Below are 19675 nucleotides of genomic sequence, written 5' to 3'. Positions count from 1 at the left end.
ACAGTGGGTGTCATACACTTCTAGGGGTGCGGTATTATGGATATACTGGAAACGTGTGGATGTACAGTGGGCGTCATACACTTCTAGGGGTGCAGTATTATGGATATACTGGAGACGTGTGGATGTACAGTGGGCGTCATACACTTCTAGGGGTGCAGTATTATGGATATACTGGAGATGTGTGGATGTACAGTGGGCGTCATACACTTCTAGGGGTACGGTATTATGGATATACTGGAGATGTGTGGATGTACAGTGGGCGTCATACACTTCTAGGGGTGCAGTATTATGGATATACTGGAGACGTGTGGATGTACAGTGGGCGTCATACACTTCTAGGAGTACGGTATTATGGATATACTGGAGACGTGTGGATGTACAGTGGGCGTCATACACTTCTAGGGGTGCGGTATTATGGATATACTGGAGACGTGTGGATATACAGTGGGGCGTCATACACTTCTAGGGGTGCAGTATTATGGATATACTGGAGACGTGTGGATATACAGTGGGGCGTCATACACTTCTAGGGGTGCAGTATTATGGATATACTGGAGACGTGTGGATGTACAGTAGGCGTCATACACTTCTAGGAGTACGGTATTATGGACATACTGGAGACGTGTGGATGTACAGTAGGCGTCATACACTTCTAGGGGTGCAGTATTATGGATATACTGGAGATGTGTGGATGTACAGTGGGTGTCATACACTTCTAGGGGTGCGGTATTATGGATATATTGGAAACGTGTGGATGTACAGTGGGCGTCATACACTTCTAGGAGTGCAGTATTATGGATATACTGGAGACGTGTGGATGTACAGTGGGCGTCATACACTTCTAGGGGTGCGGTATTATGGATATACTGGAGACGTGTGAATGTACAGTGAGCGTCATACACTTCTAGGGGTGCGGTATTATGGATATACTGGAGACGTGTGGATGTACAGTGGGCGTCATACACTTCTAGGGGTGCAGTATTATGGATATACTGGAGACGTGTGGATGTACAGTGGGCGTCATACACTTCTAGGGGTGCGGTATTATAGATATACCGGAGACGTGTGGATGTACAGTGGGGCGTCATACACATCTAGGGGTGCAGTATTATGGATATACTGGAGACGTGTGGATGTACAGTGGGCGTCATACACTTCTAGGGGTGCGGTATTATAGATATACCGGAGACGTGTGGATGTACAGTGCGGCGTCATACACTTCTAGGAGTACGGTATTATGGATATACTGGAGATGTGTGGATGTACAGTAGGCATCATACACTTCTAGGGGTGCGGTATTATGGATATACTGGAGATGTGTGGATGTACAGTGGGTGTCATACACTTCTAGGGGTTCGGTATTATGGATATACTGGAGATGTGTGGATGTACAGTGGGCGTCATACACTTCTAGGGGTTCGATATTATGGATATACTGGAGACGTGTGGATGTACAGTGGGTGTCATACACTTCTAGGGGTTCGGTATTATGGATATACTGGAGACATGTGGATGTACAGTGGGCGTCATACACTTCTAGGAGTGCAGTATAATGGATATACTGGAGACGTGTGGATGTACAGTAGGCGTCATACACTTCTAGGGGTGCGGTATTATGGATATACTGGAGATGTGTGGATGTACAGTAGGCGTCATACACTTCTAGGGGTGCGGTATTATGGATATACTGGAGACGGGTGGATGTACAGTGGGGCGTCATACACTTCTAGGGGTGCGGTATTATGGATATACTGGAGATGTGTGGATGTACAGTGGGTGTCATACACTTCTAGGGGTGCGGTATTATGGATATACTGGAGACGTGTGGATGTACAGTGGGTGTCATACACTTCTAGGGGTGCGGTATTATGGATATACTGGAGACGTGTGGATGTACAGTGGGCGTCATACACTTCTAGGGGTGCGGTATTATGGATATACTGGAGACGTGTGGATGTACAGTGGGCGTCATACACTTCTAGGGGTCAGTATTATGGATATACTGGAGATGTGTGGATGTACAGTGGGTGTCATACACTTCTAGGGGTGCGGTATTATGGATATACTGGAAACGTGTGGATGTACAGTGGGTGTCATACACTTCTAGGGGTGCAGTATTATGGATATACTGGAGATGTGTCGATGTACAGTGGGTGTCATACACTTCTAGGGGTGCGGTATTATGGATATACTTGAAACGTGTGGATGTACAGTGGGCGTCATACACTTCTAGGGGTCAGTATTATGGATATACTGGAGATGTGTGGATGTACAGTGGGTGTCATACACTTCTAGGGGTGCGGTATTATGGATATACTGGAAACGTGTGGATGTACAGTGGGCGTCATACACTTCTAGGGGTGCAGTATTATGGATATACTGGAGACGTGTGGATGTACAGTGGGCGTCATACACTTCTAGGGGTGCGGTATTATGGATATACTGGAGACGTGTGGATGTACAGTGGGTGTCATACACTTCTAGGGGTGCGGTATTATGGATATACTGGAGACGTGTGGATGTACAGTGGGCGTCATACACTACCAGGGGTGCGGTATTATAGATATACCGGAGACGTGTGGATGTACAGTGGGGCGTCATACACATCTAGGGGTGCAGTATTATGGATATACTGGAGACTCGTGGATGTACAGTGGGCGTCATACACTTCTAGGGGTGCAGTATTATGGATATACTGGAGATGTGTGGATGTACAGTGGGCGTCATACACTTCTAGGGGTGCAGTATTATGGATATACTGGAGACTCGTGGATGTACAGTGGGCGTCATACACTTCTAGGGGTGCAGTATTATGGATATACTGGAGACGTGTGGATGTACAGTGGGCGTCATACACTTCTAGGGGTGCGTTATTATGGATATACTGGAGACGTGTGGATATACAGTGGGGCGTCATACACTTCTAGGAGTGCAGTATTATGGATATACTGGAAACGTGTGGATGTACAGTGGGCGTCATACACTTCTAGGGGTACGGTATTATGGATATACTGGAGACGTGTGGATGTACAGTGGGCGTCATACACTTCTAGGGGTGCGGTATTATGGATATACTGGAGACGTGTGGATATACAGTAGGCGTCATACACTACTAGGAGTACGGTATTATTGATATACTGGAGATGTGTGGATGTACAGTAGGCGTCATACACTTCTAGGGGTGCGGTATTATGGATATACTGGAGACGTGTGGATGTACAGTGGGTGTCATACACTTCTAGGGGTGCAGTATTATGGATATACTGGAGACGTGTAGATGTACAGTAGGCGTCATACACTTCTAGGGGTGCGGTATTATGGATATACTGGAGACGTGTGGATATACAGTAGGCGTCATACACTACTAGGAGTACGGTATTATGGATATACTGGAGATGTGTGGATGTACAGTAGGCGTCATACACTTCTAGGGGTGCGGTATTATGGATATACTGGAGACGTGTGGATGTACAGTGGGGCGTCATACACTTCTAGGGGTGCAGTATTATGGATATACTGGAGACGTGTAGATGTACAGTAGGCGTCATACACTACTAGGAGTACGGTATTATGGATATACTGGAGATGTGTGGATGTACAGTAGGCGTCATACACTTCTAGGGGTGCGGTATTATGGATATACTGGAGACGTGTGGATGTACAGTGGGTGTCATACACTTCTAGGGGTGCGGTATTATGGATATACTGGAAACGTGTGGATGTACAGTGGGCGTCATACACTTCTAGGGGTGCAGTATTATGGATATACTGGAGACGGGTGGATGTACAGTGGGCGTCATACATTTCTAGGGGTGCAGTATTATGGATATACTGGAGATGTGTGGATGTACAGTAGGCGTCATACACTTCTAGGAGTACGGTATTATGGATATACTGGAGATGTGTGGATGTACAGTAGGCGTCATACACTTCTAGGGGTGCGGTATTATGGATATACTGGAAACGTGTGGATGTACAGTGGGTGTCATACACTTCTAGGGGTGCGGTATTATGGATATACTGGAAACGTGTGGATGTACAGTGGGCGTCATACACTTCTAGGGGTGCAGTATTATGGATATACTGGAGACGTGTGGATGTACAGTGGGCGTCATACACTTCTAGGGGTGCAGTATTATGGATATACTGGAGATGTGTGGATGTACAGTGGGCGTCATACACTTCTAGGGGTACGGTATTATGGATATACTGGAGATGTGTGGATGTACAGTGGGCGTCATACACTTCTAGGGGTGCAGTATTATGGATATACTGGAGACGTGTGGATGTACAGTGGGCGTCATACACTTCTAGGAGTACGGTATTATGGATATACTGGAGACGTGTGGATGTACAGTGGGCGTCATACACTTCTAGGGGTGCGGTATTATGGATATACTGGAGACGTGTGGATATACAGTGGGGCGTCATACACTTCTAGGGGTGCAGTATTATGGATATACTGGAGACGTGTGGATATACAGTGGGGCGTCATACACTTCTAGGGGTGCAGTATTATGGATATACTGGAGACGTGTGGATGTACAGTAGGCGTCATACACTTCTAGGAGTACGGTATTATGGACATACTGGAGACGTGTGGATGTACAGTAGGCGTCATACACTTCTAGGGGTGCAGTATTATGGATATACTGGAGATGTGTGGATGTACAGTGGGTGTCATACACTTCTAGGGGTGCGGTATTATGGATATATTGGAAACGTGTGGATGTACAGTGGGCGTCATACACTTCTAGGAGTGCAGTATTATGGATATACTGGAGACGTGTGGATGTACAGTGGGCGTCATACACTTCTAGGGGTGCGGTATTATGGATATACTGGAGACGTGTGAATGTACAGTGAGCGTCATACACTTCTAGGGGTGCGGTATTATGGATATACTGGAGACGTGTGGATGTACAGTGGGCGTCATACACTTCTAGGGGTGCAGTATTATGGATATACTGGAGACGTGTGGATGTACAGTGGGCGTCATACTCTTCTAGGGGTGCGGTATTATAGATATACCGGAGACGTGTGGATGTACAGTGGGGCGTCATACACATCTAGGGGTGCAGTATTATGGATATACTGGAGACTTGTGAATGTACAGTGGGCGTCATACACTTCTAGGGGTGCAGTATTATGAATATACTGGAGACGTGTGGATGTACAGTGGGGCGTCATACACTTCTAGGGGTGCAGTATTATGGATATACTGGAGACTTGTGAATGTACAGTGGGCGTCATACACTTCTAGGGGTGCAGTATTATGAATATACTGGAGACGTGTGGATGTACAGTGGGCGTCATACACTTCTAGGGGTCAGTATTATGGATATACTGGAGATGTGTGGATGTACAGTGGGTGTCATACACTTCTAGGGGTGCGGTATTATGGATATACTGGAAACGTGTGGATGTACAGTGGGCGTCATACACTTCTAGGGGTGCAGTATTATGGATATACTGGAGACGTGTGGATGTACAGTGGGCGTCATACACTTCTAGGGGTGCGGTATTATGGATATACTGGAGACGTGTGGATGTACAGTGGGTGTCATACACTTCTAGGGGTGCGGTATTATGGATATACTGGAGACGTGTGGATGTACAGTGGGCGTCATACACTACCAGGGGTGCGGTATTATAGATATACCGGAGACGTGTGGATGTACAGTGGGGCGTCATACACATCTAGGGGTGCAGTATTATGGATATACTGGAGACTCGTGGATGTACAGTGGGCGTCATACACTTCTAGGGGTGCAGTATTATGGATATACTGGAGATGTGTGGATGTACAGTGGGCGTCATACACTTCTAGGGGTGCAGTATTATGGATATACTGGAGACTCGTGGATGTACAGTGGGCGTCATACACTTCTAGGGGTGCAGTATTATGGATATACTGGAGACGTGTGGATGTACAGTGGGCGTCATACACTTCTAGGGGTGCGTTATTATGGATATACTGGAGACGTGTGGATATACAGTGGGGCGTTATACACTTCTAGGAGTGCAGTATTATGGATATACTGGAAACGTGTGGATGTACAGTGGGCGTCATACACTTCTAGGGGTACGGTATTATGGATATACTGGAGACGTGTGGATGTACAGTGGGCGTCATACACTTCTAGGGGTGCGGTATTATGGATATACTGGAGACGTGTGGATATACAGTGGGGCGTCTTACACTTCTAGGGGTGCAGTATTATGGATATACTGGAGACGTGTAGATGTACAGTAGGCGTCATACACTTCTAGGGGTGCAGTATTATGGATATACTGGAGACGTGTGGATATACAGTGGGGCGTCATACACTTCTAGGGGTGCGGTATTATGGATATACTGGAGATGTGTGGATGTACAGTAGGCGTCATACACTTCTAGGGGTGCGGTATTATGGATATACTGGAGACGTGTGGATGTACAGTGGGTGTCATACACTTCTAGGGGTGCGGTATTATGGATATACTGGAAACGTGTGGATGTACAGTGGGCGTCATACACTTCTAGGGGTGCAGTATTATGGATATACTGGAGACGGGTGGATGTACAGTGGGCGTCATACATTTCTAGGGGTGCAGTATTATGGATATACTGGAGATGTGTGGATGTACAGTAGGCGTCATACACTTCTAGGAGTACGGTATTATGGATATACTGGAGATGTGTGGATGTACAGTAGGCGTCATACACTTCTAGGGGTGCGGTATTATGGATATACTGGAGACGTGTGGATGTACAGTGGGTGTCATACACTTCTAGGGGTGCGGTATTATGGATATACTGGAAACGTGTGGATGTACAGTGGGCGTCATACACTTCTAGGGGTGCAGTATTATGGATATACTGGAGACGTGTGGATGTACAGTGGGCGTCATACACTTCTAGGGGTGCAGTATTATGGATATACTGGAGATGTGTGGATGTACAGTGGGCGTCATACACTTCTAGGGGTACGGTATTATGGATATACTGGAGATGTGTGGATGTACAGTGGGCGTCATACACTTCTAGGGGTGCAGTATTATGGATATACTGGAGACGTGTGGATGTACAGTGGGCGTCATACACTTCTAGGAGTACGGTATTATGGATATACTGGAGACGTGTGGATGTACAGTGGGCGTCATACACTTCTAGGGGTGCGGTATTATGGATATACTGGAGACGTGTGGATATACAGTGGGGCGTCATACACTTCTAGGGGTGCAGTATTATGGATATACTGGAGACGTGTGGATATACAGTGGGGCGTCATACACTTCTAGGGGTGCAGTATTATGGATATACTGGAGACGTGTGGATGTACAGTAGGCGTCATACACTTCTAGGAGTACGGTATTATGGACATACTGGAGACGTGTGGATGTACAGTAGGCGTCATACACTTCTAGGGGTGCAGTATTATGGATATACTGGAGATGTGTGGATGTACAGTGGGTGTCATACACTTCTAGGGGTGCGGTATTATGGATATATTGGAAACGTGTGGATGTACAGTGGGCGTCATACACTTCTAGGAGTGCAGTATTATGGATATACTGGAGACGTGTGGATGTACAGTGGGCGTCATACACTTCTAGGGGTGCGGTATTATGGATATACTGGAGACGTGTGAATGTACAGTGAGCGTCATACACTTCTAGGGGTGCGGTATTATGGATATACTGGAGACGTGTGGATGTACAGTGGGCGTCATACACTTCTAGGGGTGCAGTATTATGGATATACTGGAGACGTGTGGATGTACAGTGGGCGTCATACACTTCTAGGGGTGCGGCATTATAGATATACCGGAGACGTGTGGATGTACAGTGGGGCGTCATACACATCTAGGGGTGCAGTATTATGGATATACTGGAGACTTGTGAATGTACAGTGGGCGTCATACACTTCTAGGGGTGCAGTATTATGAATATACTGGAGACGTGTGGATGTACAGTGGACGTCATACACTTCTAGGGGTGCGGTATTATGGATATACTAGAGACGTGTGGATATACAGTGGGCGTCATACACTTCTAGGGGTGCAGTATTATGGATATACTGGAGACGTGTGGATGTACAGTAGGTGTCATACACTTCTAGGGGTGCAGTATTATGGATATACTGGAGACGTGTGAATGTACAGTGGGCGTCATACACTTCTAGGGGTGCGGTATTATGGATATACTGGAGATGTGTGGATGTACAGTGGGGCGTCATACACTTCTAGGGGTGCTTGTATTATGGATATACTGGAGACGTGTGGATGTACAGTGGGCGTCATACACTTCTAGGGGTGCTTGTATTATGGATATACTGGAGACGTGTGGATGTACAGTGGGCGTCATCCACTTCTAGGGGTGCGGTATTATGGATATACTGGAGATGTGTGGATGTACAGTGGGCGTGATACACTTCTAGGGGTGCGGTATTATGGATATACTGGAGACGTGTGGATATACAGTGGGCGTCATACACTTCTAGGGGTGCAGTATTATGGATATACTGGAGACGTGTGGATGTACAGTGGGCGTGATACACTTCTAGGGGTGCGGTATTATGGATATACTGGAGACGTGTGGATATACAGTGGGGCGTCATACACTTCTAGGAGTGCGGTATTATGGATATACTGGAGACGTGTGGCTATACAGTGGGCGTCATACACTTCTAGGGGTACGGTATTATGGATATACTGGAGACGTGTGGATGTACAGTGGGCGTCATACACTTCTAGGGGTACGGTATTATGGATATACTGGAGACGTGTGGATATACAGTGGGGCGTCATACACTTCTAGGGGTGCAGTATTATGGATATACTGGAGACGTGTGGATGTACAGTGGGCGTCATACACTTCTAGGGGTGCAGTATTATGGATATACAGGAGACGTGTGGATGTACAGTGGGCGTCATACACTTCTAGGGGTGCGGTATTATGGATATACTGGAGACGTGTGGATGTACAGTGGGCGTCATACACTTCTAGGGGTGCTGTATTATGGATATACTGGAGATGTGTGGATGTACAGTAGGCGTCATACACTTCTAGGAGTGCGGTATTATGGATATACTGGAGACGTGTGGATGTACAGTGGGCGTCATACACTTCTAGGGGTACGGTAATATGGATATACTGGAGACGTGTGGATGTACAGTGGGCGTCATACACTTCTAGGGGTGCAGTATTATGGATATACTGGAGACTTGTGGATGTACAGTGGGCGTCATACACTTCTAGGGGTGCGGTATTATGGATATACTGGAGACGTGTGGATGTACATTGGACGTCATACACTTCTAGGGGTACGATATTATGGATATACTGGAGATGTGTGGATGTACAGTGGGAGTCATACACTTCTAGGGGTGCAGTATTATGGATATACTGGAGACGTGTGGATGTACAGTGGGCGTCATACACTTCTAGGGGTGCGGTATTATAGATATACCGGAGACGTGTCGATGTACAGTGGGGCGTCATACACTTCTAGGGGTATGATATTATGGATATACTGGAGATGTGTGGCTGTACAGTGGGCGTCATACACTTCTAGGAGTGCGGTATTATAGATATACTGGAGACGTGTGGATGTACAGTGGGGGGTCATACACAACTAGGGGTGCAGTATTATGGATATACTGGAGACTTGTGGATGTACAGTGGGCGTCATACACTTCTAGGGGTGCAGTATTATGGATATACTGGAGACGTGTGGATGTACAGTGGGCGTCATACATTTCTAGGGGTGCGGTATTATGGATATACTGGAGACGTGTGGATGTACAGTGGGCGTCATACACTTCTAGGGGTGCGGTATTATGGATATACTGGAGATGTGTGGATGTACAGTGGGGCGTCATACACTTCTAGGGGTGCTTGTATTATGGATATACTGGAGACGTGTGGATGTACAGTGGGCGTCATCCACTTCTAGGGGTGCGGTATTATGGATATACTGGAGACGTGTGGATATACAGTGGGGCGTCATACACTTCTAGGGGTGCAGTATTATGGATATACTGGAGACGTGTGGATGTACAGTGGGCGTCATACACTTCTAGGTGTGCAGTATTATGGATATACTGGAGACGTGTGGATGTACAGTGGGCGTCATACACTTCTAGGGGTGCAGTATTATGGATATACTGGAGACGAGTGGATGTACAGTGGGCGTCATACACTTCTAGGGGTGCAGTATTATGGATATACTGGAGACGTGTGGATGTACAGTGGGGCGTTATACACTTCTAGGGGTGCAGTATTATGGATATACTGGAGATGTGTGGATGTACAGTGGGCGTCATACACTTCTAGGGGTGCGGTATTATGGATATACTGGAGACGTGTGGATGTACAGTGGGCGTCATACACTTCTAGGGGTGCGGTATTACGGATATACTGGAGACGTGTGGATATACAGTGGGGCGTCATACACTTCTAGGAGTGCGGTATTATGGATATACTGGAGACGTGTGGATGTACAGTGGGCATCATACACTTCTAGGGGTGCAGTATTATGGATATACTGGAGACGTGTGGATGTACAGTGGGCGTCATACACTTCTAGGGGTGCTGTATTATGGATATACTGGAGACGTGTGGATGTACAGTAGGCGTCATACACTTCTAGGGGTACGGTATTATGGATATACTGGAGATGTGTGGATATAGAGTGGGGCGTCATACACTTCTAGGAGTGCGGTATTATGGATATACTGGAGACGTGTGGATGTACAGTGGGCGTCATACACTTCTAGGGGTACGGTATTATGGATATACTGGAGACGTGTGGATGTACAGTGGGCGTCATACACTTCTAGGGGTGCAGTATTATGGATATACTGGAGACTTGTGGATGTACAGTGGGCGTCATACACTTCTAGGGGTGCGGTATTATGGATATACTGGAGACGTGTGAATGTACAGTGGGCGTCATACACTTCTAGGGGTGCGGTATTATGGATATACTGGAGACGTGTGGATATACAGTGGGGCGTCATACACTTCTAGGCGTGCGGTATTATGAAAATACTGGAGACGTGTGGATGTACAGTGGGCGTCATACACTTCTAGGGGTACGGTATTATGGATATACTGGAGACGTGTGGATGTACAGTGGGCGTCATACACTTCTAGGGGTGCGGTATTATGGAAATACTGGAGACGTGTGGATGTACAGTGGGCGTCATACACTTCTAGGGGTACGGTATTATGGATATACTGGAGACTTGTGGATGTACAGTGGGCGTCATACACTTCTAGGGGTGCAGTATTATGGATATACTGGAGACGTGTGGATGTACAGTGGGCGTCATACACTTCTAGGGGTGCGGTATTATGGATATACTGGAGACGTGTGGATGTACAGTGGGCGTCATATGCTTCTAGGGGTTCGGTATTATGGATATACTGGAGATGTGTGGATGTACAGTGGGGCATCATACACTTCTAGGAGTGCGGTTTTATGGATATACTGGAGACGTGTGGATGTACAGTGGGCGTCATACACTTCTAGGGGTACGGTATTATGGATATACTGGAGACGTGTGGATATACAGTGGGGCATCATACACTTCTAGGAGTGCGGTTTTATGGATATACTGGAGACGTGTGGATGTACAGTGGGCGTCATACACTTCTAGGGGTGCAGTATTATGGATATACTGGAGACTTGTGGATGTACAGTGGGCGTCATACACTTCTAGGGGTGCTGTATTATGGATATACTGGAGACGTGTGGATGTACAGTGGGCGTCATACACTTCTAGGGGTACGGTATTATGGATATACTGGAGACGTGTGGATGTACAGTGCGGCGTCATACACTTCTAGGAGTGCGGTATTATGGATATACTGGAGACGTGTGGATGTACAGTGGGCGTCATACACTTCTAGGGGTACGGTATTATGGATATACTGGAGACGTGTGGATGTACAGTGGGCGTCATACACTTCTAGGGGTGCGGTATTATGGATATACTGGAGACTTGTGGATGTACAGTGGGCGTCATACACTTCTAGGGGTGCTGTATTATGGATATACTGGAGACGTGTGGATGTACAGTGGGCGTCATACACTTCTAGGGGTGCGGTATTATGGATATACTGGAGACGTGTGGATGTACACTGGGCGTCATACACTTCTAGGGGTACGGTATTTTGGATATACTGGAGACGTGTGGATGTACAGTGGGAGTCATACACTTCTAGGGGTGCAGTATTATGGATATACTGGAGATGTGTGGATGTACAGTAGGCGTCATACACTTCTAGGGGTGCAGTATTATGGATATACTGGAGACGGGTGGATGTACAGTAGGCGTCATACACTTCTAGGGGTGCGGTATTATGGATATACTGGAGACGTGTGGATGTACAGTGGGAGTCATACACTTCTAGGGGTTCGGTATTATGGATATACTGGAGATGTGTGGATGTACAGTGGGCGTCATACACTACTAGGGGTGCGGTTTTATGGATATACTGGAGACGTGTGGATGTACAGTGGGCGTCATACACTTCTGGGGTGCAGTATTATGGATATACTGGAGACTTGTGGATGTACAGTGGGCGTCATACACTTCTAGGGGTGCTGTATTATGGATATACTGGAGACGTGTGGATGTACAGTGGGCGTCATACACTTCTAGGGGTACGGTATTATGGATATACTGGAGACGTGTGGATGTACAGTGGGCGTCATACGCTTCTAGGGGTTCGGTTTTATGGATATACTGGAGACGTGTGGATGTACAGTGGGCGTCATACACTTCTAGGGGTGCAGTATTATGGATATACTGGAGACTTGTGGATGTACAGTGGGCGTCATACACTTCTAGGGGTTGCAGTATTATGGATATACTGGAGACGTGTGGATTTACAGTGGGCGTCATACACTTCTAGGGGTGCGGTATTATGGATATACTGGAGACGTGTGGATGTACAGTGGGCGTCATACACTTCTAGGGGTGCGGCATTATGGACATAGGGGTGCGGTATTATGGACATAGGGGTGCGGTATTATGGGGTGTGTTCAGCAGTGCAGGCGGTGATGCCTGCTCTATCATGACACAGTGTTATTATCTCGTCTCTTCCTCCATCAGTGGTTGTGTCCGGCCCAGACCATTAGCCGGAGCCCCCTCCCCGCTGTCAGTAACATGAGCCTTGGATGCAGTGTGGTCCCCAGCAGCCTGCGGGCTCCAGCCGGCTCCACCTAACCCTGCGCTTTGTGTCCCCCCAAACAGATGGCAAACCCGCTGACCTCAGCCTGCTGCCTGCTGCTCGCCGCCTCTGTGATGGTCTGCGCCCAGAGACACCCTGACAGTAAGTGCTGCCATTACTATCACAAATATATCGCCTGCATGTGCTGTGGGGCTGTACAGGGGTGACAGGTGTATAAGATACATTATATATCGCCTGCATGTGCTGTGGGGCTGTACAGGGGTGATAGGTGTATAAGATACATTATATATCGCCTGCATGTGCTGTGGCGCTGTACAGGGGTGATAGGTGTATAAGATACATTATATATCGCCTGCATGTGCTGTGGGGCTGTACAGGGGTGACAGGTGTATAAGATACATTATATATCGCCTGCATGTGCTGTGGGGCTGTACAGGGGTGACAGGTGTATAAGATACATTATATATCGCCTGCATGTGCTGTGGGGCTGTACAGGGGTGATAGGTGTATAAGATACATTATATATCGCCTGCATGTGCTGTGGCGCTGTACAGGGGTGATAGGTGTATAAGATACATTATATATCGCCTGCATGTGCTGTGGCGCTGTACAGGGGTGATAGGTGTATAAGATACATTATATATCGCCTGCATGTGCTGTGGCGCTGTACAGGGGTGACAGGTGTATAAGATACATTATATATCGCCTGCATGTGCTCTGGGGCTGTACAGGGGTGACAGGTGTATAAGATACATTATATATCGCCTGCATGTGCTGTGGGGCTGTACAGGGGTGACAGGTGTATAAGATACATTATATATCGCCTGCATGTGCTGTGGCGCTGTACAGGGGTGACAGGTGTATAAGATACATTATATATCGCCTGCATGTGCTGTGGGGCTGTACAGGGGTGATAGGTGTATAAGATACATTATATATCGCCTGCATGTGCTGTGGCGCTGTACAGGGGTGACAGGTGTATAAGATACATTATATATCGCCTGCATGTGCTGTGGCGCTGTACAGGGGTGATAGGTGTATAAGATACATTATATATCGCCTGCATGTGCTGTGGTGCTGTACAGGGGTGACAGGTGTATAAGATACATTATATATCGCCTGCATGTGCTGTGGGGCTGTACAGGGGTGATAGGTGTATAAGATACATTATATATCGCCTGCATGTGCTGTGGCGCTGTACAGGGGTGATAGGTGTATAAGATACATTATATATCGCCTGCATGTGCTGTGGGGCTGTACAGGGGTGACAGGTGTATAAGATACATTATATATCGCCTGCATGTGCTGTGGCACTGTACAGGGATGACAGGTGTATAAGAGACATGATATATCGCCTGCATGTGCTGTGGCGCTGTACAGAGGTGACAGGTGTATAAGATACATTATATATCGCCTGCATGTGCTGTGGGGCTGTACAGGGGTGACAGGTGTATAAGATACATTATATATCGCCTGCATGTGCTGCTGCGCTGTACAGGGGTGATAGGTGTATAAGATACATTATATATCGCCTACATGTGCTGTGGTGCTGTACAGAGGTGACAGATGTATAAGATAACATTATATATCGCCTGCATAGTCTGTTGTGCTGTACAGAGGTGACAGGTGTATAAGATACATTTTATATCGCCTGCATGTGCTGTGGTGCTGCACAGAGGTGACAAGTGTATAAGATAACATTATATATCGCCTGCATGTGCTGTGGCGCTGTACAGGGATGACAGGTGTATAAGATAACATTATATATCGCCTGCATGTGCTGTGGCGCTGTACAGAGGTGACAGATGTATAAGATAACATTATATATCGCCTGCATAGTCTGTTGTGATGTACAGGGGTCAGAGTTGTATAAGATACATTATACATTTAGGTCCAGAAATCTTTGGCCAGTGCCCTAATCTTCGTGATTTCAGCTCTGCAGGCCACTAGTTTGTTATTTTGGATGTGAAATGAAACACGAGATGCAATTGAAGAGGAGACTTTCAGGTTTATTTAAAGGGGTTGAACAAAAATCTCCTGTGAGACGTTTAGGAATTGCAGCCATTTTCCTACAAATCCTCCTCATTTCAGGGGTTCAGAAGTAATTGGACAAAGAGATCTCCTTTCGCCTCATGTTGTGGGTTCACAGTAACTGCTTCTAAATGCAAATGCTGCACCTGGAATCAGCTCCAGACCTTTTACCTTCTTAATTGCTAATGGATTAGCGACAGAAAAGCCCATGCAGCCCATTAAAGAGATTCTGATATAATTATCCAATTACTTTTGATCCCTTTAACACAAGGCAGCTCCATATTAAAAAGCTGTACTTTCTAAACCCTTCCCCCCAATTAGGATGTGACTCCACTCAGATTAAGGCCACGGTCCCACTATCAGTATTTGGTCAGTATTCGGTCAGGAGTGGGAGCCAAAACCAGGTGAGGAACAATCAGAGAAAAGGTAGAATAGAAACAAGTCACCAATTCTGCATTTATCACCCACTTCTGAGAAAAAATACTGACCGAATACTGACCAAATACTGATAGTGGGGCCGTGGCCTAAAACTGAGAGTCTGCACTTTAAACCCAGGTTCGTTATAGAACTGGATCCTGAATATGTTTTGGTAAACTACTAAAATGTCAAAACTTGTGTCACTGTCCAAATGTTTATGGACCTAACTGTACATTATATATCGCGTGCATGTGCTATGGCGCTGTACAGAGGTCACAGGTGTATAGTAGATACATCAGATCTGGAGGTGACTGGAGGATAAGACACAATGTAACAGCAGAATAGTGACTGCAGCTCTGGAGGTGACTGGAGGATAAAATATGATGTAACAGCAGGATAGTGACTGCAGCTCTGGAGGTGACTGGAGGATAAAATATGATGTAACAGCAGATTAGTGACTGCAGCTCTGGAGGTAACTGAAGGATAAGACATGATGTAACAGCAGAATAGTGACTGCAGCTCTGGAGGTGACTGGAGGATAAGACATGATGTAACATCAGAATAGTGACTGCAACTCTGGAGGTGAGTGGAGGATAAGACATGATGTAACAGCAGAATAGTGACTGCAGCTCTGGAGGTGACTGGAGGATAAGACACTATGTAACAGCAGAATAGTGACTGCAGCTCTGGAGGTGACTGGAGGATAAGACATGATGTAACATCAGAATAGTGACTGCAGCTCTGGAGGATAAGACATGATGTAACAGCAGAATAGTGACTGCAGCTCTGGAGGTGACTGGAGGATAAGACATGATGTAACAGCAGAATAGGGATTGAAGCTCTGGAGGTGACTGGAGGATAAGACAGGATGTAACAGCAGAATAGTGACTGCAGCTCTGGAGGTGACTGGAGGATAAGACATGATGTAACATCAGAATAGTGACTGCAGCTCTGGAGGTGACTGGAGGATAAGACATGATGTAACATCAGAATAGTGACTGCAGCTCTGGAGGTGACTGGAGGATAAGACATGATATAACAGCAGAATAGTGACTGCAGCTCTGGAGGTGACTGGAGGATAAGACATGATGTAACATCAGAATAGTGACTGCAGCTCTGGAGGTGACTGGAGGATAAGACATGATGTAACAGCAGAATAGTGACTGCAGCTCTGGAGGTGACTGGAGGATAAGACATGATGTAACAGCAGAATAGGGATTGAAGCTCTGGAGGTGACTGAAGGATAAGACAGGATGTAACAGCAGAATAGTGACTGCAGCTCTGGAGGTGACTGGAGGATAAGACATGATGTAACATCAGAATAGTGACTGCAGCTCTGGAGGTGACTGGAGGATAAGACATTATGTAACATCAGAATAGTGACTGCAGCTCTGTAGGTGACTGGAGGATAAGACATGATGTAACATCAGAATAGTGACTGCAGCTCTGCAGGTGACTGGAGGATAAGACATGATGTAACAGCAGAATAGGGATTGAAGCTCTGGAGGTGACTGGAGGATAAGACAGGATGTAACAGCAGAATAGTGACTGCAGCTCAGGAGGTGACTGTAGGATAAGACACTATGTAACAGCAGAATAGTGACTGCAGCTCTGGAGGTGAGTGGAGGATAAGACAGGATGTAACAGCAGAATAGTGACTGCAGCTCTGGAGGTGACTGGAGGATAAGACCTGATGTAACAGCAGAATAGTGGCTGCAGCTCTGAAGGTGACTGGAGGATAAGACAGGATCTAACAGCAGGATAGTGACTGCAGCTCTGGAGATGACTGGAGGATAAGACACGATGTAACATCAGAATAGTGACTGCAACTCTGGAGGTGACTGGAGGATAAGACACTATGTAAAAGCAGAATAGTGACTGCAGCTCTGGAGGTGACTGGAGGATAAGACACTATGTAACAGCAGAATAGTGACTGCAGCTCTGGAGGTGACTGGAGGATAAGACATGATGTAACAGCAGAATAGTGACTGCAGCTCTGCAGGTGACTGGAGGATAAGACATGATGTAACAGCAGAATAGTGACTGAAGCTCTGGAGGTGACTGGAGGATAAGACAGGATGTAACAGCAGAATAGTGACTGCAGCTCAGGAGGTGACTGGAGGATAAGACCTGATGTAACAGCAGAATAGTGGCTGCAGCTCTGGAGGTGACTGTAGGATAAGACACTATGTAACAGCAGAATAGTGACTGTAGCTCTGGAGGTGACTGGAGGATAAAGTATGATGTAACAGCAGGATAGTGACTGCAGCTCTGGAGGTGAGTGGAGTATAAGACACGATGTAGTAGCAGAATAGTGGGTGCAGCTCTGGAGGTGACTGGAGGATAAAACAGGATGTAACAGCAGAATAGTGACTGCAGCTCTGCAGGTGACTGGAGGATAAGACCTGATGTAACAGCAGAATAGTGGCTGCAGCTCTGAAAGTGACTGGAGGATAAGGCATGATGTAACATCAGAATAGTGACTGCAGCTCTGGAGGTGAGTGGAGGATAAGACACGATGTAGAAGCAGAATAGTGACTGCAACTCTGGAGGTGACTGGAGGATAAGACATGATGTAACATCACAATAGTGACTACAGCTCTGGAGGTGACTGAAGGATAAGACCTGATGTAACAGCAGAATAGTGGCTGCAGCTCTGGAGGTGACTGGAGGATAAAATATGATGTAACAGCAGAATAGTGACTGCAGCTCTGGAGGTGAGTGGAGGATAAGACACGATGTAACAGCAAAATAGTGACTGCATCTCTGGAGGTGACTGGAGGATAAGACACTACATAACAGCAGAATAGTGACTGCAGCTCTGGAGGTGACTGGAGGATAAAATATGATGTAACAGCAGAATAGTGACTGCAACTCTGCAGATGACTGGAGGATAAAATATGATGTAACAGCAGAATAGTGACTGCAGCTCTGGAGGTGAGTGGAGGATAAGACACGATGTAGTAGCAGAATAGTGGGTGCAGCTCTGGAGGTGACTGGAGGATAAGACATGATGTAATAGCACAATAGTGACTGAAGCTCTGGAGGTGACTGGAGGATAAGACAGGATGTAACAGCAGAATAGTGACTGCAGCTCAGGAGGTGACTGGAGGATAAGACCTGATGTAACAGCAGAATAGTGACTGCAGCTCTGGAGGTGACTGGAGGATAAGACATGATGTAACATCAGAATAGTGACTGCAACTCTGGAGGTGACTGTAGGATAAGACACTATGTAACAGCAGAATAGTGACTGCAGCTCTGGAGGTGAGTGGAGGATAAGACAGGATGTAACAGCAGAATAGTGACTGCAGCTCTGGAGGTGACTGGAGGATAAGACCTGATGTAACAGCAGAATAGTGGCTGCAGCTCTGAAGGTGACTGGAGGATAAGACAGGATCTAACAGCAGGATAGTGACTGCAGCTCTGGAGATGACTGGAGGATAAGACACGATGTAACATCAGAATAGTGACAGCAACTCTGGAGGTGACTGGAGGATAAGACACTATGTAAAAGCAGAATAGTGACTGCAGCTCTGGAGGTGACTGGAGGATAAGACACTATGTAACAGCAGAATAGTGACTGCAGCTCTGGAGGTGACTGGAGGATAAGACATGATGTAACAGCAGAATAGTGACTGCAGCTCTGCAGGTGACTGGAGGATAAGACATGATGTAACAGCAGAATAGTGACTGAAGCTCTGGAGGTGACTGGAGGATAAGACAGGATGTAACAGCAGAATAGTGACTGCAGCTCAGGAGGTGACTGGAGGATAAGACCTGATGTAACAGCAGAATAGTGGCTGCAGCTCTGGAGGTGACTGTAGGATAAGACACTATGTAACAGCAGAATAGTGACTGTAGCTCTGGAGGTGACTGGAGGATAAAGTATGATGTAACAGCAGGATAGTGACTGCAGCTCTGGAGGTGAGTGGAGTATAAGACACGATGTAGTAGCAGAATAGTGGGTGCAGCTCTGGAGGTGACTGGAGGATAAAACAGGATGTAACAGCAGAATAGTGACTGCAGCTCTGCAGGT

General features: G+C 46.7%; 1 protein-coding gene across 8 annotated transcripts in view; it reads left to right on the top strand.

Annotated features, from left to right (window-relative positions):
• Positions 1–19675, top strand: part of CNTFR (ciliary neurotrophic factor receptor) — an 869018-nt gene that overhangs the window by 468075 nt on the left and 381268 nt on the right. For all 8 annotated transcript variants that reach the window (XM_073683161.1, XM_073683177.1, XM_073683152.1 and 5 more), the window contains one exon: positions 13251–13329. In XM_073683161.1, the coding sequence (XP_073539262.1) occupies positions 13251–13329 (79 nt within the window). The remainder of the gene's footprint in view (positions 1–13250; positions 13330–19675) is intronic.

The sequence above is a fragment of the Phyllobates terribilis genome, unplaced genomic scaffold, assembly GCF_046119375.1.
Source record: "Phyllobates terribilis strain yellow unplaced genomic scaffold, ASM4611937v1 Scaffold_1__5_contigs__length_1240528914, whole genome shotgun sequence".
NCBI lineage: Eukaryota > Metazoa > Chordata > Amphibia > Anura > Dendrobatidae > Phyllobates > Phyllobates terribilis.
Note: the sequence above shows the minus strand (reverse complement) of the source record. Positions and strands in the feature narration are given on the sequence as shown.